The sequence below is a fragment of the Gavia stellata genome, chromosome 33 (genome assembly GCF_030936135.1).
Source record: "Gavia stellata isolate bGavSte3 chromosome 33, bGavSte3.hap2, whole genome shotgun sequence".
In the NCBI taxonomy this organism is placed as follows: Eukaryota; Metazoa; Chordata; class Aves; order Gaviiformes; family Gaviidae; genus Gavia; species Gavia stellata.
In genome coordinates, this window is record NC_082626.1 from 2961632 (window position 1) to 2981422 (window position 19791).

The window sequence follows — 19791 nt, forward strand, 5'->3', positions numbered from 1 at the left end:
GGGGGGGTGGTGTGCGGGACGTCGGGGGTCGGGACCGGGGGTCGCAGCCCCGGGGGATGCTCGGGGAGCCGCGGTTGGGGCCCGCCGTGGGGCCCGGTGCTTCCCCGGGTGTGGGGAGTGGGGTCTGCCGGGGGACCCCCACCCCCTCCAGCATCCCCCGGAGGGTGGGGGTCCCCCGCAGAGCCGGGAGGAAGGGTGGGCTATGGGGCGGGGGGGGGGGGTGAGGGACGCTGAGTCAGCCGGGCCGGGCCTCCCAGTGCTGTCCCAGTCCCCGCACTGGTTATACTGGACAGCTGGGCTGGGGATGACGCAAGGCCTGGCAGGGGACCCCGGGAAGCCCTTCCCGAGGTGGGGGCCTGTGCTCCCCGTCCCCCCGCCACCTCCCAGCGCGGGGGTCACCTCCAGGCGTCCCCTGGGTGCTGCGGCCGGGGGACGCTCGGCGCTTTGCCCGGTGGCACCCCCAGAGGTGCTGGGGTGAGCGTGGGAGTCCCCGTTCCTGCTCCCCACCCCGACCCCCTGTCCTGGCCCTGGGGTGACCGTGGGGACCGGGATGCGATGGGTGGGGAGCCGGGATGCGATGGGTGACGGAGCCGTGACGGAGTGGCTCTGGGTCCCGCGCAGGTGACGGCTCGTGGCAGCACCGCGCAGAATTGGGACGCTCCTGGCGCGTGACCCCGCGGGTCCTGCGGGACGACCGGCTGCTCAGCCTGGCAGAGGCGACCCAGGTGAGCCCCCACCCGCGTCCCTGGGGTGCCCGCAGTATGGGGGGGGCTTGGGATGGTGGGGTGGGGGCTGCCTGCACCCCGCCACCTCCTCCAGCCCCCTTCCCGGCGCAGGAAACCCGGCACCCAGGTCCCCTGGCCCCGAGTCCCTGGGGGTCTGAGCACCCAGAGCCTCTGGGTGCCCCAGGGGCAGTGGGGAGGGGACCCCCAGCAAATCCCCCTTCTCCTCCTCTCCTGATGCCGGGAGGGGCCTTGCTGGGTGGGGGCACCCACCCTGCGTTCCTCCCGGTCGGGGCGGAAGGGCCCAGCCCGCCCCACGGCCGTTGGGAGTCTCTCCGGCGTTTCCGCCGCCCTGCACCGGGCAGGAAGCGCAGGGGGTGGCAGGGGGGGGCCCGGCTCACTCCGACCCCCCTTTCCCCGGCACAATGAGCCCGGGAGGGAGGGACGCTTCCTGCGGGGCGTGAGGGCGGGGGCCGGGGTGGGCAGGGGATCCCTTCCGCCTCCTCCCTCCGGGCACGCGCCAGGGCCAGGCGGGTCCCCTGGCCCCTCGCCGACACCCCGCTGGGAGTCACGGTGTTTCGGAAGGTGCGTGGGGACGGGAGGGGACCCGCAGCTTGGCGCAGGATCGGGCCCTCCTGGGGCAGGGGGTCCCCACTGTAACCGCTGCCTGTGGCAGGGGGGGTTCCCCGCCCGGCTGCGGGTCCTGCTGGAGCTGGAGGGGACGAGGCTGGTGCTGGAGCTGGAGCAAAACTGGTGAGTCGGCGGCGGACTGGGGCGGAGCAGGGGTGGGAGTGGGATGGGGGTCCCAGGGGTCCCGTATCCATAAATGGCGCCTGCAGGGTGGGGGTCCCATGGGCTCTGTCTCCATCCCTGGTGCACAAGGGGTGGGGGTCTGGGGGGACCCTCTCTCCATCCGCGGTGCACAAGGGGTGGGGGTCCCTTGTCACCTTCTCCATCCACGGTACACGTGGGGTGGGGGTCCCAGGGACCCTCTTTCTATCCGAGGCGCACCCGCAGCAGGGTGGGAGGTACCGGGGTCCCCATTTTCATCGGTGGTGTGCTCAGGGTGGGGTGAGCTGGGGGTCCCTGCTGCGGGGGTGACGTGCGCCTTTGGCAGGGAGCTGGTGCTGGGCGCCGGGGCGCTGCTCTACTACCTGCCCAACGGCACGCGGGTGACGCAGGAGGCCAGCGAGCAGGTAGGACCCGGGTGCGTTGTGTCCCCAACAGTGTCCCCAAGCCATCCCTGTGCCCTGGGGGGACCCCAGTACAGGGCTGGCTCTTGAGTCCCCCTCTCTGCTGCAGGAGCACTGCTGCTATCGGGGGACGGTGCGGGGCTTCCCCGGCTCCTGGGCCAGCCTCTGCGCCTGCGCCGGACTCAGGTGAGCCCCTGACCGCGGCAGTCCCCGAGCCCGACTCCCACCGGGCCGCTGATACCTCCTCTCCCCTTCCCCAGCGGCTACCTCCGGCTGTCGGAGACCAGGAGCTATGGGCTGGAGCCGGATGCCAGCGGCCCCCCGGGGCGGCACGTCGTGTACCGGCCGCGGGAGGTCCGGCTGGCGCCGCGGGCCTGCGGGCAGGGCCCCTTGGACCCCCCCCGGGCGGAGTTGGAGGAGACGGAGCTCCCCTGGCCGCAGAGGGTAGGTCACCCGCGGGTCTTGCCCCGCCGGAGAGGGTCCCCTCGCCCATGCCCTGACCCCCTCTCCTCCCCAGGGCAAGCGGGCGGTGGCGGAGCAGCGGTTCGTTGAGCTGGTGATGGTGGTGGACCACGCTGCGGTGAGTGCTGGGCAGACGTTCCCGGTGCAGGGGCTGCCCTTCTCCCCCGCCAACCCCCCTGACGCCCCTCCCTGCACCCCCAGTTCCAGAATTACCCCGACCTGCAACGCGTCCGCACCCGGACCCTGGAAATCGCCAACCAGGTGGACACGGTGAGTCGCTGCCGCGACCCGCCGGGCACCGTCCTTCCCAGCCCGGTGCTCGGCTCGGCTGTGCCCTTGCTGCTGTGGTGCCGGGGGTCTCTGATCCGCCCCCCCGTGCCCCCCAGTTCTTCCAGCCGCTGGGAGTGCGGGTGGCCTTGCTGGCGGTGGAGGTCTGGAGCGAGGGCGACAGGTTCGCGGTGGGCGGCAGCGCCCGGGCTGTTCTGGAGCGGTTCCTGCGCTGGCGCCGGGAGGAGCTGCTGCCCCGGCTGCCCCACGACAACGCCCAGCTCCTCACGTGAGTGCGGGACGGGACGGGGACGGGGGGCAAGGCGCGCAGGCAGCCCTCCCCGACCCCTGCGCTCTCTCCCCAGGGGCGCCCGCTTTGGTGACGTCTCGGTGGGGATGTCGGCTCAAGACTCCATCTGTTCCCCTGCACGCTCTGGGGGGTCAGCATGGTCAGTACCCCCCGTCCCCGCCCCGTCACCCCGCTGCATGCCTGTCCTGACCCCCCCATCCCGCAGGACCACTCGATCAGCGTCCTCGTCGTCGCCTCCACCGTGGCCCATCAGCTGGGGCACAACCTGGGCATGCGCCACGACGGCGCCGGGCGCTTCTGCGACTGCAGCGACCTCCGGCAGGACCGCGGCTGCATCATGGCATCGCCCACGGGGTGAGGGCAGCGGGCAGGGCTGCGGGGGGCCGGGGCCGAGCCCCCTCCCCGCCTCACCGACCCCTCTCCGGCTCCGCAGGCTGACGCCCGGCTTGAGCTTCAGCAACTGCAGCCGGCAGGACCTGGAGCGCAGCCTGCGGCGGGGACGGGGCTGGTGCCTCTCCAACGTCCCCGAGCCCCGGCGCCTGGCCGGGAGCCCCCACTGCGGGAACCGCTTCCTGGAGCCGGGCGAGGGCTGCGACTGCGGCCTCAGCGTGGTACGGGGGGCTCCGGGCGGGCTGGGGTCCCCGCTGCGGCCACCGCCCTTCTTCTGGGCCTGGGGCTGCCCATGCCATGGCTCTGCCCAGGGGCACCGTGTCCCGGCCCTGCCGTGGGGCTGGCGGGGGGGATGCCGGTGCCACCCGCTCACCGCAGCCCTGCTGTCGGCAGGAGTGCACCGATCCCTGCTGCAACAGCAGCACCTGCCAGCTGGTGCCCGGGGCCGAGTGCGCCACGGGGGACGCCTGCTGCCAGGACTGCCAGGTGCGTGGGGACGGGCAGCCGGCGGCGTTGGCACTTCAGCCGCTCCCCGGGGTGGGTTTCTTGGGGGTCCCTGCTCGTCTGACTGTGTGTGCCCCCCTGTCCGCCAGCTGCGCCGCGCCGGACACCCGTGCCGGGAGCCCCTGGGCGAGTGTGACCTGCCCGAGTTCTGCGACGGGGTCTCGCCGCGCTGTCCGCCCGACGCCTTCCTGCAGGATGGGCAACCCTGCGCCGGCGGGCAGGCGGTCTGCTACGGCGGCGCCTGCGCCACCTACGAGGGGCAATGCCAGCAGCTGCTGGGGCCAGGTATGGCGGGGCCGGGCGGGGGGCCGGGGGCCGGGTGGGGGTGCTGAGGCTCGCTGCCCCCCCCCGCTGCAGGCACCGGCCCCGTCTCCAGCTCCTGCATGGCCTTCCTGAACGCCAAAGGGGATGAACGCGGGCACTGCGGGCAGCTCCCCAACGGCTCCTACGTCGCCTGCGCCCAGCGGTGAGTACCGTCCCCAGCTTGCCGTCCCCCCCTCGCCATCCTGCCTCCTCCCCTGACCCCTCTGTCTCTGCAGAGACGCCGGCTGCGGGATGCTGCAGTGCCAGCGCGGCAGCACCCGGGGGGACAGACCAGAAGGGTCCTGCCAGGGGACACTCCTGCCCGGGGACGAGGATGTGAGCGATGCGGCTATGGTGCTGCCCGGCACCGCCTGCGGCCCCGGGAAGGTGAGCGCCAGGGCGGCGGGAAAGGGGCCGGGGGGGCTCTCCGGTGCTGACGCCCCGTCCCCCGGCAGGTGTGCCTCCAGCGCCGGTGCCAGGACGTCTCCGTGCTGGGTGACCAGCAGTGTCAGAACAAGTGCCATGGGCACGGGGTGAGTGTGGGGCTGGGGAATGGGTGCTGGAGGTGGGGACCTGCCAGGGGCTGAGGCTCGGTGTCACCCGCTCAGGTGTGCAACAACCACGGGCACTGCCACTGCGAGCGGGGCTGGGCCCCCCCGACCTGCGAGAGCCCCGGCGCGGGGGGCAGCCAGGACAGCGGTCCCGCCGCCCTGGAGCGAGGTGAGGGCAGAGGCAGGCGGCCGCTGCTGCGCGGAGAATGGGGCTTTGTGCGGGCCGGCGTGGGGTGCAGCGGGGGGGGCTGACGTGCCGCTCTCCGCAGGGGGGAGCGCCCTGCCCACCGCCCTGCTGCTGAGCGCGCTGCTGGGGCTGGCCCTGGCGCTGGGGCTCTGCTGCGCCCGCCGCGCCGGGCTGCACAAGCATCTCTGCCAGCTCGGCAAGGGGACCTCCTGCCAGTACAGGTAACCGAGTCGGCGGGGACGGGTGGCACACGGGTGGCACGCACGCCCCTGTGTGTGCCGTGGCAGGTCACCGGAGCTGCCGCCTGCCTGCATGTGGGCACGCACGCGTGCGTGGCGGGTAAGCGGGGCGCGTGCATGTGCATTTGCACGCACGTCTGTGTCCCGTGGCGGCTGACCGAGCGGGGTGCATGCGTGCGTCCCCGAGCAGGTGACAGTCTGTGTGTGCCCGCGTGCTTGTGTGCATCCCCCCCTTCCCCGGCGCAGGTAGCAGACCCTGTCATGCATCGTCGCCCCACGTCACCGCGATTCTTCCCCCCACCTCACCGCGGGTTCCTCCCCCCTGCTGCCACCCCCCCCCAGCCCCAGGCTGAGCCCCCCACTCTTCTCCCCACAGCGCTGAGACCCGGGTCCGATTCCTGGGTCCAGAAGCCCCAGACGGCTGGAGCGGGTAACGTCGCTGCCGGAGCCTGGGCGTGGGGCTGTCCCTGAGCCGTCCTGCTTCGCAAGGCCTCCGGTGCTGCGATCTTCCCCTGGCAGTGCCCGGGGGGTGTGGGGCAGCCCCGGGGTGCAGGGTGTCGCATCTTCCGGTGCCGAGGGGTTCGTTTCTCTTGGGCTTCTGCTGGTGTCGGTGTGGCTCGATGGCCGGGCGGGGTCCCCCGAAAACCCGGAGCGAGCGGGGCCTGATCCTGCCTCTCTCCTGCAGGATTTCGCAGCCGGAGCCCCGGTCCGGCAGCCAGGGCCCCCCCGAGCGTCCCCGGCCCCCGCAGTGGCGTCAGGCCACGGAGCTGCAGGTCATGCACCGCAGCAAGGTGAGAGCTGGGGCGGGGGGGGGCAGCTGGGGAGGGAGGGGGCTGCTGGTGAGGGTGATGGTGTTGCCGTGGTAACACGCTGTGGTTGCCGTGGGTACCGGGGTTCGGTCGGGTTGTTGCCAAGGAGGCATCCCTGGGTACCAGCTCCGAGCATCCCTCTGTGCCGGGGCGGTGCAGTTTGACTCTGCGGCACCCGGGGACGGGAGCAGCCTGGCACGGCCCTGGACCGCGCCGCTCCGGTGCCCAGTGCCAGACTCGGCACTGGCTGCGCTTCTCCGGGATCAGTGCCCGCCCGGGGACCGCGGCGGCCGTCCAAACCAGGGCTGCTGGTGTGGGGCTGAGCCCCAGAGCTGCCCGCTGTGGGGGGGGGTGTCTCTGCTTTGCGGTGGGAGGGGGGTCTCCGCATGCTGCATGGCTTGCCCGCTTCCAGGGCTGCATGCCGCGCCTGCCCCCTCTCCCTCTCTCCGCAGCCGGCTGCCTTCGGCTCGGCCCGGCCCGACCCGCCCTCCCGGCCTCTCCCGCCGGACCCTCTTCCCAAGGTAACGCCCGGGACGGGGTGGGGGTCCCGGGCAACACCTCTCTGGCCACCGCTGCATGTCTGGCTGCGCACCAGCTCTCGGGGACCTGAAGGTTGCGGCCACTCCCGTGGCACAGCTCCCAGTGCCCACCGCCCGACGGAGCCAGCACCCCTCCGCGGGAGAGCCCTGGCCCCCCAAAAAACCCTCCACGGCCACCCGTCCCCGAGCTGTCTCGCTGTCCCCCAGCTGTCTCACTGTCCCTGCTCTCTCTGCCCAGGCCCCCCCCTCGGACAGGCCGCCCCCCCCCACACGCCCGCTGCCCGCGGACCCCGTGGCGCCCGGCACTCAGGTAACGGCGGCACAGCGGCGGCACCGGCGTGTGGGGCAGGACGGCGTGCGCCTGGGCCGGGTCTCCCCCTGCCCCCCATGGGGCAAGGGAGGTGGTTTAGGGCCCCCCCCCCTCCCTGAGCTCCATCGGGGGGGGTCGGCCCATGCCGCAGCTTTGACACCCCGCTTCCCCCGCAGCCCCCGAGTCCGGCCAAGCCCCCCCCGCCTCAGCGCCCGCTGCCCTCGGACCCCCCCGGGCCTTCGCTCCCCTGCGCCGAGACACCCCCCGGTCACCCCTACGTCACGGTGATTCCCTCCAGGTGAGGGGGGGGGCAAGGCTGGGATGGGGGGGGCCAGAACGGGGTGCAAGTGGGTGCTGTAGGGGCCAGAGTGGGGGAGGCTGTGGGGTGCCAGGGTGGGGGGGGGGTCACAGTGGGGTGCAGGGGGGGGGCTGTAGGGAGGGCAGAGTGGGGAGCCGGGACGGATGGGGGGCTGCAGGGACCGGGGGGGGCCAGGGGGGCTGTGGGGTGCCAGGGTGGGGGTTCATAGAGGGGTGCAGGTGGGGGCTGTAGGGGGTCACAGGGGGGTGCAGGGAGGGCAGAGCGGGGAGACAGGGGCTGGGGGTCTGTGGGGTGCTGGGGGGGGGCTGCAGGGGGTCACAGGGGGGTGCAGGGGGGGGCTGTAGGGAGGGCAGAGCAGGGAGACGGGGGCTGTAGGGGCTGGGGGGGGCCAGGGGGGCTGCAGGGGGTCACAGTGGGGTGCAGGGGGGGGCTGTAGGGAGGGCAGAGTGGGGAGCTGGGACGGATGGGGGGCTGCAGGGACCGGGGGGGGCCAGGGGGGCTGTGGGGTGCCAGGGTGGGCGTTCATAGAGGGGTGCAGGTGGGGGCTGCAGGGGGTCACAGGGGGGTGCAGGGAGGGCAGAGCGGGGAGACAGGGGCTGGGGGTCTGTGGGGTGCTGGGGGGGGGCTGCAGGGGGTCACAGGGGGGTGCAGGGGGGGGCTGTAGGGAGGGCAGAGCAGGGAGACGGGGGCTGTAGGGGCTGGGGGGGGCCAGGGGGGCTGTGGGGGGTCACAGTGGGGTGCAGGGGGGGGGCTGTAGGGAGGGCAGAGTGGGGAGCTGGGACGGATGGGGGGCTGCAGGGACCGGGGGGGGCCAGGGGGGCTGTGGGGTGCCAGGGTGGGCGTTCATAGAGGGGTGCAGGTGGGGGCTGCAGGGGGTCACAGGGGGGTGCAGGGAGGGCAGAGCGGGGAGACAGGGGCTGGGGGTCTGTGGGGTGCTGGGGGGGGGCTGCAGGGGGTCACAGGGGGGTGCAGGGGGGGGCTGTAGGGAGGGCAGAGCAGGGAGACGGGGGCTGTAGGGGCTGGGGGGGGCCAGGGGGGCTGTGGGGGGTCACAGTGGGGTGCAGGGGGGGGGCTGTAGGGAGGGCAGAGTGGGGAGCTGGGACAGATGGGGGGCTGCAGGGACCGGGGGGGGCCAGGGGGGCTGTGGGGTGCCAGGGTGGGGGGTTCATAGAGGGGTGCAGGTGGGGGCTGTTGGGGCCAGAGTAGGGGGGGCTGTGGGGTGCCGGGGGGGGCTGCAGGGGGTCACAGTGGGGTGCAGGGAGGGCAGAGTGGGGAGACAGGGGCTGGGGGGGGCCGGGGGTCTGTGGGGTGCCGGGGGGGGGGCTGCAGGGGGTCACAGGGGGGTGCAGGGGGGGCTGTAGGGAGGGCAGAGCAGGGAGATGGGGGCTGTAGGGGCTGGGGGGGGCCAGGGGGGCTGTGGGGTGCCAGGGTGGGGGTTCACAGAGGGGTGCAGGTGGGGGCTGTAGGGGCCAGAGTAGGGGGGGCTGGGGGGTGCCAGGGTGGGGGGGGCTGCAGGGGGTCACAGGGGGGTGTAGGGGGGGCTGCAGGGAGGGCAGAGCGGGGAGCCGGGGCGGATGGGGGGCTGCAGGGACTGGGGGGGGCCAGGGGGGCAGTGGGGTGCTGGGGGGGGGCTGCAGGGGCCAGAGTAGGGGGGCTGTGGGGTGCCGGGGGGGGGCTGCAGGCGGTCACAGTGGGGTGCAGGGGGGGCTGCAGGGAGGGCAGAGCGGGGAGCCGGGACGGATGGGGGGCAGAGCAGGGAGGGGGGGGCTGTAGGGACTGGGGCGGGGGCTGGGGGGGCAGTGGGGTGCTGGGGGGGGGCTGCAGGGGCCAGAGTAGGGGGGCTGTGGGGTGCCGGGGGGGGGGGGCTGCAGGGGGTCACGGGGGGGCTGTAGGGAGGGCAGAGCAGGGAGACGGGGGCTGTAAGGGCTGTGGGGTGCCAGGGTGGGGGTTCACAGAGGGGTGCAGGTGGGGGCTGTAGGGGCCAGAGTAGGGGGGGCTGTGGGGTGCTGGGGGGGGGCTGCAGGGGGTCACAGTGGGGTGCAGGGGGGGCTGTAGGGAGGGCAGAACGCGGAGACGGGGGCTGTAGGCGCTGTGGGGTGCCGGGGGGGGGCTGCAGGGGGTCAAAAGGGGGTGCAGGGAGGGCTGTAGGGAGGGCAGAGCAGGGACGGGGGGGGGCAGAGCAGGGAGGGGGGGGGCTGTAGGGGCGGGGGGCTGGGGGGGGGCCAGGGCCGGGGGGCTGCAGGGGGGCGCCCCGCTTCACCGCCCGCCTCTCTCCCCCAGGCCCGCTCCCCCCCCGCCCGCGGGGGCCCAGCGGGAGGCCTGAGCCGCGGGCCGGGACCGCCGCAGCGCTGGAGCCGCCGGGCTGGGCGGTGGGGAGAGGCCTCGCCGCCCGCTTGTCCCCCGCCGCCATCAATAAAGGGGCCGTGAGCCGCCTCCGCGCTGCCTCCGCCGGACCGGGACGGGCGGGGAGCGGGGCGGGGGGGGGGGGGGGGGAGCGGGCCCGGCCGCCTCGCCCCGCGGAACTACAACTCCCGGCAGCCCCCGCGGCGCCCGCCGGAAGCTCCGCCCACCCCCGCGGAGGAAGTGGCTCCCGGCCGCCAGCGCCCCCTGGCGGGGACTGTACGCACAGCCCGGGGGGGGCGGGTGTCTCCCGGGAGCCACGTGGGCGCGGGCACGTGCAGGAGCCGCCACGCGTGTGCGGGAGCTGCCCCGTGTCCGCACAGACACGCGTGTGCGGGAGCCACTCCGTCTGCATGGACACACGTGTGTGGAGGAGCCGCCCCCCATGCGTGGACACACACGCGTGCAAGGGCAAACGCATGTGCACACGCGTGTGCAGGAGCTGCCCCGTGTCTGGACAGACACACATGTGCAGGAGCCACTCCGTGCACACGGGCACACACATGTGGAGGAGCCGCCCCGCATGCGTGGACCCACACACGCGCAAGGGCTACCCTATGTGCATGGGAACATGCGTGTGCGGGAGCTGCCCCGTGTCTGCACAGACACGTGTGTGCGGGAGCCACTCTCTGCGCACGGGCACACGCATGTGCAGGAGACACTGCATGTGCATGGACCCACACATATACAGGAGCTGCTGTGTGCACGGGCACATGCGTGTGCGGGAGCAGCCGTGCACATGGACACATGCATGTGCAAGAGCTGCCCCGTGTGCACGGGCACACACGTGTCCAAGAGCCACCACAGCTGCAGGCACACACATGCGTGTGCGGGAGCTGCCCGTGTCTGCACAGACACACATGTGCAGGAGCCACTCCCTGCACACGGGCACATGTATGTGGAGGAGCCGCCCCGCATGCGTGGACCCACACACGCGCAAGGGGTACCCTATGTGCATGGGAACATGCGTGTGCAGGAGCTGCCCCGTGTCTGCACAGACACGTGTGTGCGGGGAGCCACTCCATCTGCATGGACACACGTGTGTGGAGGAGCTGCCCCCCATGCGTGGACCCACACGCGTGCAAGGGCAACGCATGTGCACATGCGTGTGCAGGAGGTGCCCCGTGTCTGCACAGACACGTGTGTGCAGGGGGCCACTCTCTGTGCACGGGCACATGTGTGTGCGGGAGACACTGCATGTGCAATGGACCCACAACGTGTGCAGGAGCTGCTGTGTGCCACGGGCACATACGTGTGCGGGAGCAGCTGTGCACATGGACACACGCATGTGCAAGAGCTGCCCCATGTACACGGGCACACACATGGTCCAAGAGCCACCACAGCTGCAGGCACACACATGCGTGTGCAGGAGCTGCCCGTGTCTGCACAGACACACATGTGCAGGAGCCACTCCCTGCACACGGGCACATGTATGTGGAGGGAGCCGCCCCGCATGCGTGGACGCACACACGCGCAAGGGCTACCCTATGTGCATGGGAACATGCGAGTGCAGGAGGTGCCCCCGTGTCTGCACAGACACGTGTGTGCGGGAGCCCACTCTGCGCACGGGCACACGTGTGTGCGGGAGACACTGCATGTGCATGGACACACACGTGTGCAGGAGCTGCTGTGTGCACGGGTACATGCGTGTGTGGGAGCAGCTGTGCACATGGACACATGCATGTGCAAGAGCTGCCCCATGTACACGGGCACACACGTGTCCAAGAGCCACCACAGCTGCAGGCACACACGTGCACGTGCAGGAGCTGCCCCGTGTCTGGACAGACACACATGTGCAGGAGCCACTCCATGCACACGGGCACACACGTGTGGAGGAGCTGCCCCCCATGCGTGGACCCACACGCTTGCAAGGGCAACGCATGTGCACACGCGTGTGCAGGAGCTGCCCCGTGTCTGCACAGACACGTGTGTGCAGGAGCCACTCTCTGTGCACGGGCACACGTGTGTGCGGGAGACACTGCATGTGCATGGACCCACACATGTGCAGGAACTGCTGTGTGCATGGACACATGCATGTGCAGGAGCTGCTGTGTGCGCAGGCACACGTGTGTACAGGAGCCGCCCTGCATGTGTGGACCCACACGTGTGTAGGGAGCTGGTGTATGCATGGGCACATGCATGTACAGGAGCCACCACACTGCATGCACACACACAGATGTGCAGGAGCTGCCCCATGTCGGCACAGACATGCGTGTGCACGAGACCTTCCTTGCGCACAGGCACTCGTGTGTGCAGGAGCAGCCCTGTGTGCATGGACGCACACGGTGTGCGGGAGCTGCCGTGTGGATGGGCACATGCATGTGTGGGAGCAGACCGTGCACATGGACACGTTTGTGTGCAAGAGCTGCCCCATGTGCATGGACACACACATGTCCAAGAGCCACTACAGCTGCAGGCGCACACACGCATGTGCAGGAGCCACTCCCTGCGCACGGGCACACGTGTGTGCAGGAGGTGCCCTGTGTTCCTGGACACACGTGTTTTCAAGGGCTATGCTATGTGCTTGGGCACATATGTGTGCAGGAGCCGCCCCCATGTGCATGGACACACGCGTGTGCAAGAGCTACCCTATGTGCATGGGGCACATGCGTGTGCAGGAGCCGCCCCCTGTGCATGGACACACGCATGTGCAGGAGCTGCTGTGTGCACGGGCACACGCGTGTCCAAGAGCCGCCACAGCTGCAGGCACACACACACGCATGTGCAGGAGCCACTCCCTGCGCACGGGCACACCGTGTGTGCAGGAGCTGCCCTGTGTGCATGGACACACGCATGTGCAAGGGCTACCTTATGTGCACGGGCACATGCGTGTGCAGGAGCCACCCTGTGTGCATGGACACACGCGTGTGCAAGAGCTACCCTATGTGCATGGACACACGCGTGTGCAAGAGCTACCCTATGTGCATGAGCACATGCATGTGCAGGAGCCGCCCCGTGTGCATGGACACACGCGTGTGCAGGAGCTGCTGTGTGCACGGGCACACGCGTGTCCAAGAGCCACCACAGCTGCACGCGCACACATGCGTGTGCAGGAGCCGCCCTGCGTGTGTGGACCCACGCGTGTACCGGGCGGTGCCGGTTGGGGCGGGGGGAACCGGGTGGGTGCCGAGGATGCTGGTCCCGGGGCGGTACCGGGGTGCTGATGGGTGCGGGGGTGCCGGTCCCGGTGCCGGTGGGTGCCGGATTGGGGGGGGGGGTGGCAGGTCGGTGCCGGTCCGGTGTCGGAGGTGCCGGTCCCGGTGCTGGGGGGTTCCGGGGTGCCGGTGGGTTCTGGGGCGCCGGTCCCGGTGCCGGGGGGTGCCGGTGCCCGGGGGGTGCTGGTGGGTTCCGGGGTACGGGTGCCGGGGGGGTGCCGGGGGGGTTCCGGGGTACTGGTTCGTTCTGGGGCGCCGGTCCCGGTGCCGGGGGGTGCTGGTGGGTTCTGGGGTGCCGGTCCCGGTGCTGGTGGGTGCTGGTGGGTTCTGGGGTGCCGGGTCCCGGTGCCGGGGGTTTCCGGGGTGCTGGTGGGTTCTGAGGCGCCGGTCCCGGTGCCGGGGGGTGCTGGTGGCTGGCGGGGGTCCCGGTGCCGGTGGGTGCCGGTGGGGTTCTGGGGCGCCGGTGCTGGGGGGGTGCCGGTGTACCGGTCCCGGTGCCGTGGGGTGCCGGTGAGTGGCGGGGTGCCGGTCCCGGTGGCTGCCGAGGGGTGCCGGGGTACCGGTGCCGGTCCCGGTGGGTGCCGGGGGTACCGGTGCCGTGGGGTGCCGGTGATTGGCGGGGTGCCGGTCCCGGGGGCTGCCGGGGGTTCCGTGGCGCCGGTGCCGGGGGGTGCCGGTGTACCGGTCCCGGTGCCGAGGGGTGCTGGTGGGTGGCGGGGTGCCGGTCCCGGGGGGGTGCCGGGGGGGTTCCGGGGCTCCGGTGCCGGGGGGTGCTGGTGGGTGGCGGGGTGCCGGTCCTGGGGGCTGCCGGGGGGTGCCGGTGGTACCGGTGCCGGGGGGGGGTTCCGGGGTGCTGGTGGGTTCCGGGGCGCCGGTGCCGGTGCCGGGGGGTGCTGGTGGGTGGCGGGGTGCCGGTCCCGGGGGCTGCCGGGGGGTGCCGGGGTACCGGTGCCGGTGCCGGTGGGTGGCGGGGTGCGGTCCCGGGGGCTGCTGGGGGGTGCCGGGGGGTTCCGGGGCTCCGGTGCCGGGGGGTGCCGGTGCCGTGTGGTGCCGGTGGGTTCCGGGGTGCCGGTCCCGGTGGCTGCCGGGGGGGTGCCGGGGTACGCGTGCCGGGGGGGGGTTCCGGGGTGCTGGTGGGTTCCGGGGCGCCGGTGCTGGTGCCGGGAGGTGCCGGGGGGTGCCGTGGTACCGGTGCCGGTCCCGGTGGGTGGCGGGGTGCCGGTCCCGGTGGCTGCCGGCGGGTGCCGGGGGCGGTACCGGTGCCGGGGGGGGGGGGGGGGGGGGGGGGGGGGGGTTCCGGGTTGCTGGTGGATTCCGGGGCACCGGTGCTGGGGGCTGCCGGTGCCTCCCCCCAAGGGTTAATGGCACTCGGGGAAGTTGCCGGGCGGCGGCGCGGCGCGGATTGGCCCGAAGTTGGCGGGGCGGGGCCGGGCCGTGCCGATCCCCCGCCGTGCGGGGGCCACCCCACCGGGCCACCCCCCCGGCCCCCGCCCCGGCCCGGCCCCCGCCGCGCCCCACCCCCCCCGCCGCCGCCGCCGCCGGCGGAGCCATGCGCCCCGCGCCGCTGCTCGGGCTCCTGCTCTGGGTGCCGCTGCTCTGGGCGCCGCCGCCGCCGGTACGCGGCCTCCGCCACGGCGTCCACTGGAACGGCAGCAACCCCAGGTAGCGCCGCCGCCCCCCCCCCGGCCCCCGCCGCCTTTTGTGCGCCCCGGGCCCCGCCGGGAACGGGGCGGGGGGGGGGGGGGGGTGGGGGGTGGGCTGCCGGGCGGCCCCGCTGCTACCGGGAGATACCGAGACGGAGGTGAGAACTGCCGGTGGTGGAGAGCCCCGGGGGGGGAAACGGAGCTCCCGGGCACCCCCCCCGGGTGATTTGCTGAGCCCCCCGGGCATCCCCGGCGGGCACCGGGCCCCGGGTGGTGGCGAGTAGGTGAGTATCCCCCGGTGGCACCGAGGTACCGGGCGCCCTCGGGCGTTTACCGAGCCGGTGGGTACCCCCCGGGTGGTGCTGAGCCCCGAGCGGTGCTGAGCCACCGGGCATCATCCCCAGTGGTACCGAGACGGTGAGGACCCCCAGTGGCACCGAGCCCCGGGCGGTACCAAGTGGTACCAAGCCGGTGGGCAGCCCCGGTGGCACCGAGTGGTATCAAGCCCATGGGCAGCCCCGGTGGCACCGAGCCCCAGGCAGTACCAAGCCGGTGGGCAGCCCCGGTGGCAACCGAGCCCCGGGCGGTACCAAGCCGGTTTGCAGCCCTGATGGCACCAAACCTCTGCGCGTTACCAAGCTGGTGGGCAGCCCCGGTGGCACCGAGCCCCAGGCGTTACCAAGCCGGTGGGCAGCCCCGGTGGCACCGAGTGGTACCAAGCTGGTGGGCAGCCCTGGTGGCACCAAGCCCCAGGCGTTACCAAGCCGGTGGGCAGCCCCGGTGGCACGGAGCCCTCGGTGTTACCAAGCCGTTGGGCAGCCCTGGTGGCACCAAACCCCTGTGCATTACCAAGCTGGTGGGCAGCCCCAGTGGCACCGAGCCCTCGGTGTTACCAAGCCGGTGGGCAGCCCCGGTGGCACCGAGTGGTACCAAGCCGTTGGGCAGCCCTGGTGGCACCAAACCCCTGTGCATTACCAAGCCGGTGGGCAGCCCCAGTGGCACCGAGCCCCAGGCGTTACCAAGCCGGTGGGCAGCCCCGGTGGCACCGAGTGGTATCAAGCTGGTGGGCAGCCCTGGTGGCACCAAACCCCTGTGCATTACCAAGCCGGTGGGCAGCCCCAGTGGCACCGAGCCCCGGGCGTTACCAAGCCGGTGGGCAGCCCCGGTGGCACCGAGCCCCCGGTGTTACCAAGCCAGTGGGCACTCCTGGTGGTGCCGAGTTCCCAGCAGTACCAACCTGCGCTGAGCCCGGGCATCCTTGGTGAAACCGAGCTTTGGGCATCCTCAGGTGTCACCCAGCCCCGGCACGTTTGCTGGGCATGGGGCTGGTGGGCACCGAGCCTGGGCTCACCCTGGGTGGCATCGGTGGCTGCGGGTCCCCATGGTGGCTGTCCCTGCTGGTGGGGGCCATCGGGCACAGCCCAGCCCCTGCCCGGCCAGGGGTGCTGCCCGCGGGCTCTGCCGTCATCGGTCCCATCCCTCTCCCGGCCTCCTCCATTTTAGGCGTTCGCCAGCTCGGGGCTGCTCGGGCCCCGGGGGAGCGGGCGGGAGGGTCGGGGGGCTGCGCTCCCCCCTGGGGGTCCCTGCCCTCGGCCCGCAGCTGGGCACGCTCCGGGCAGGGCTTGGGGACACTGCCTTGTCCCCCTGGGAGTGGGGACTCGCAGATGGGGGATGTGGGAGCCCACCACCCATGGGTGCCCCAGGAAGGGGCAGGGGGGGTGTGTGCCCCTCCGCAGGGTCAGGGCAGAGCCCCGGCCCCCGGCAGCCCTCGGTCCTGCCCGGGCTCGTCCCGGCCAGCGTCGCCCAGCGGGATGCTCTGAGTCAGCGGGGAGCCCGCGCCCCGGCCTGTCCTCGGAGAGCCCCCGGCATGGCGGGGGGCAGCTGGGGCCCGAGCCTCCCCGGCCCGACAGCACTGCCGGCCCGGTGATTAATGCACCGGCCTCTGCCGCAGCTGCCAGGAATCTGCGCCTGGTGTAAACACCGCCGGTGCCTGCACCGGGGCGGGAGAAGGGGGCCAGAGTCAGCGGGGGTCTCCCCACCAGTTCCCTCCCCGGCGGGATGGGGTGACCCCATCAACCGGGCGGCAGCTTGGCAGCACCGTCCCTGCCGCCGCAGCGCTGCTGGCAATGCCGGGGCCCAGCCGAGCTGGTGCATGGCCAGGCCGCGGCAGGATCTGGCCTGTTGGGATACGCGGGCGCAGGGCGGAGGTTGCTGCCCGGCTGGGGAGGGGGAGAGGGGCTCCCGCTCTGTCGCCTGTCCCGGGCGGGCAGGACCACACGCGTGCACATCCGTGTACGTGTGCACATGTGTGTGCGTCTGCGTGTACACGCGTGTGTGTGCCTGCAGAGGTGTCTGCTCCACCCCAGCCTGGCCGCACGCGCTGTTTGCACAGGCGGCAGCTCGTTGCCGTCCCAGCAGCCGTGCCGCTGCCTGCCTACCCGCCCCGGTACCGGGGCTGGGCCCCCTCCCCAGCCTGCCCAGCCAGCAGAGCCCCCCCCCGTGCCCCCTGCCCCGGCCAACCGTCCCCCCCGCCAGCACCGAGCCCGGTGCAGGAGGCGTCACGCGGGGCAGCCCCCCGCCGGGGTGTCAGCGTCGATCAGCGTCGAAGGCGGTGAGGCGGGTGCTTGGGGCGAGGGGCTTTGTGCCCCGGGCCGGCGTGGCTGGGCTCCCCCCGGCCACCGCGGCCGAGCCCATTCAGCTCCAGCGGCCTGCGGCTAATCCGAGCTGATGCCTGGTTGTGTGGAGCGACCAGGTGCCCGGTAGCGGTTTCGCCAAAAGCCCGACCACCCGCTCTTGCCGGGACGGGGGTGGGCAGCGGGGTGTCCCACCCGGGGACAGCCCTGGCGCCTCGCTCCCCGGTTCACCCTGCCCGGCAGGTTCCTACGGGACGACTACGCCATCCAGGTGGCCATCAATGACTACCTGGACATCTACTGCCCGCACTACGAGGGGGCCGTGCCCGCCGGCCGGGCAGAGACCTTCACGCTCTTCATGGTGGACTGGGAGGGCTACCGCGGCTGCTACGAGACCCCCGGCGCCTTCAAGCGCTGGGAGTGCAACCGGCCGCAGGCGCCCTTCGGGCCCGTCCGCTTCTCCGAGAAGATCCAGCGCTTCACCCCTTTCTCGCTCGGCTTCGAGTTCCAGCCGGGGGAGACCTACTACTACATCTGTGAGTCGCCCCACGGGCTGGGGTGCAGCGGGGCGGCTGCGCCGGTGGCTGGGTGCAGCCGGGGTCGGGTCACACAAGGGGTCGGGGTGCACCCAGGGGGCTGGGTGGAAGCGGGTTTGGGGGACGCGGGAGGGTCGGGGTGCACCGAGGATCTGGATGTGACCGGGGTTGGGGTAAAGGGGGGGGTGTCTGGGTGCAACCGAGGGTTGGGATGCAACGGGGGTCGGGGTGCACCAGGGGGCTGGGTGCAACCGGGGCTGGGGTGCACAGGGGGTTTGGGGTGCAACCAGGGGACTGGGTGCAACCAGGGCTGGGGTGCATGGGGGGGTTGGGGTGCACCAGGGGTCTGAATGCAACCAGGGCTGGGGTGCACGGGGGATTTGGGGTGCCCCAGGGGTCAGAATGCAACGGGGGTTGGGGTGCACGGAGGGGTTGGGGTGCACCGGGGTCTTGATGCAACCGGGGTCAGGGTGCACGGTGGGGTTGGGGTACGCCAGGGGTCTGAATGCAAACAGGGTCGGGGTGCACGGGCAGGTCAGGGTGCACCAGGGGTCTGGGTTCAACCGGGGCTGGGTGCAATCAGGGCTGGGGTGCATGGGGGATTTGGGGTGCCCCAGGGGTCGGAATGCAACCGGGGTCTGGGTGCATGGAGGGGTTGGGGTGCACCAGGGGTCGGAATGCAAACGGGGTTGGGGTGCCCCAGGGGTCTGGATGCAACCGGGGTTGGGGTGCACGGGGGGGGTTGGGGTGCCCCAGGGGTCTGGATGCAACCGGGGTCGGGGTGCACGGGGGGGTCGGGGTGCCCCAGGGGTCTGGATGCAACCGGGGTTGGGGTGCATGGAGGGGTTGGGGTGCCCCAGGGGTCTGGATGCAACCGGGGTCGGGGTGCATGGAGGGGTCGGGGTGCCCCAGGGGTCTGGATGCAACCAGGGTTGGGGTGCATGGAGGGGTTGGGGTGCCCCAGGGGTCGGAATGCAAACAGGGTTGGGGTGCATGGAGGGGAGGGTGTCTGGGTGCAGCCAAGGGTTGGGGTGCACGGGGGGATTTGGGGTGCCCCAGGGGTCTGGGTGCAACCGGGATCAGGGTGCACGGGGGGCTCGGGGTGCACCTATGGATCTGGATGCAACAGGCAGGGGTCGGGGTGCACAGGGGGGGTCGGGGTGCACAGGGGGGTCGGGGAGCGGGGGGGGGGGTCTGGATGCCCCGGGGTGGGGGCGCGCCATCCCCACCGTCCGCCGGGAGGGGGCGCCCCAGGCCCGGCTCTGACCCGGTCTCCCGGGGGGGGGGGGTCGGTCCCATCCCGGGCTGGGGGGGCCGTCGGGGGGGGGACACACACACAGAGCCGCTGATGTGTCCCCTCTGCCCAGCTGTCCCCAGCCCCGAGAGCGCCGGGCGCTGCCTGAAGCTGCGTGTCTCCGTCTGCTGCAGAGGCACCAGTGAGTCCAACCGGGGGGGGGGCGGCTGCACCCCAAAAGTCTGGGGCTCCCCCTCCCCTGCCTCTGGGCCAACCTGCTCCCCGCTGGGGGTACTGGTTTGCACTGGGGCCTTGGGGGGGGACACTGTGTCCCCCAGGGGAGCCGGTCACTGACACCGTTGGGGTTCGTTTCAGCGCCGGAGCCGGTGACGGAGGTCCCCAATTCGCAGCCTCGCGGGCGCGGGGGGCCCGAGGGTGAGTGCGAGGGGGGCCAAGGGGCGGGTGGGGGGGGCTGGGGGCCGGCTCGCCCTGACCTCTGCTCCTGCCCTGGCAGACGTGGTGCCCGCCCGGGGCATCGTGGCCCCGCTGCGGCCATGCGCCCCGTGCCTGGCGCTGGTGCTCCTCATCCCGCTCTGGATCTGACCCTTGGAGCTGCCCGTGGCGGGGAGATGGGCTCCTCTGCCCCGCTGCCCGCTTCCAGACTCTTCCTCCGCCGCCGTCCCCCCTCCGAGCCCATGGGGCAGCGCCAGGCCACGACTCACCCACCGGACCCCCACGGAGCCGAGCCGGGGTCAGGAGCTCCGGGCTGGAAGGTGAGGGAGGGGAGCGCGGGGGGCTCCCAGGCGGTGGGTGCCCCCAGGAGCTGGTCCCCCTTGCCGTGACGCAGCACCCCCTGACCGGGCTCTCCCCCTCCCAGGGACCTCGCTTCCCACCGGCATCACCGCACGCCGGCCCCACCGGACGCCCCGCCCCGGCGCTGGGCTCCCCGCACGCAGCTCGACGGCCGCCTGCTCTGCCCCAGGGCCGTCGCCTCATCTCGTGCCTTCCCCCGTGGACCCCCTGCCCCGGGGGGCCGGGGACCCCCAAGCCCTGGAGCAGGGCGGCAGCTCCTCCGGGTGCCGGAC

At 72.9% G+C, this 19791-nt stretch overlaps 2 protein-coding genes across 2 annotated transcripts; both read left to right on the forward strand.

The window, feature by feature from the left end:
- The first annotated feature begins 304 nt into the window (after positions 1-304).
- ADAM15 (ADAM metallopeptidase domain 15) lies at positions 305-9428 on the forward strand. Its single transcript, XM_059832111.1, has 25 exons — positions 305-348; positions 602-725; positions 1399-1475; positions 1840-1918; positions 2025-2101; positions 2176-2359; positions 2433-2495; positions 2579-2647; positions 2764-2933; positions 3010-3106; positions 3160-3308; positions 3388-3565; positions 3738-3830; positions 3938-4133; positions 4206-4314; positions 4388-4538; positions 4607-4684; positions 4760-4871; positions 4972-5110; positions 5505-5558; positions 5814-5919; positions 6390-6458; positions 6715-6786; positions 6963-7084; positions 9386-9428. The coding sequence occupies exons 1-25, from the start codon at positions 305-307 to the stop codon at positions 9426-9428; spliced, it is 2655 nt and encodes an 884-aa protein (XP_059688094.1).
- A 4781-nt stretch (positions 9429-14209) lies between these two features.
- On the forward strand, positions 14210-19309 carry LOC132320015 (ephrin-A4-like). The gene is made up of 6 exons (XM_059832112.1): positions 14210-14322; positions 16650-16749; positions 17082-17472; positions 18840-18908; positions 19082-19141; positions 19221-19309. Exons 1-6 carry the CDS (start codon positions 14210-14212, stop codon positions 19307-19309), a joined length of 822 nt encoding a protein of 273 aa, XP_059688095.1.
- Positions 19310-19791: the final 482 nt, after the last annotated feature.

Bases quoted from the DNA above. Each gene is read 5' to 3' on its own strand.
- LOC132320015 (XM_059832112.1), top strand. From the start codon at position 14,210: ATGCGCCCCGCGCCGCTGCTCGGGCTCCTGCTCTGGGTGCCGCTGCTC. The intron at 14,323-16,649 runs GTAGCGCCGCCG...GTGTGCCTGCAG, and splicing joins TGGAACGGCAGCAACCCCAG to AGGTGTCTGCTCCACCCCAG. The intron at 19,142-19,220 runs GTGAGTGCGAGG...CTGCCCTGGCAG, and splicing joins CGGGCGCGGGGGGCCCGAGG to ACGTGGTGCCCGCCCGGGGC.
- ADAM15 (XM_059832111.1), top strand. From the start codon at position 305: ATGACGCAAGGCCTGGCAGGGGACCCCGGGAAGCCCTTCCCGAG. The intron at 1,476-1,839 runs GTGAGTCGGCGG...CGCCTTTGGCAG, and splicing joins CTGGAGCTGGAGCAAAACTG to GGAGCTGGTGCTGGGCGCCG. The intron at 6,787-6,962 runs GTAACGGCGGCA...CTTCCCCCGCAG, and splicing joins CCGTGGCGCCCGGCACTCAG to CCCCCGAGTCCGGCCAAGCC.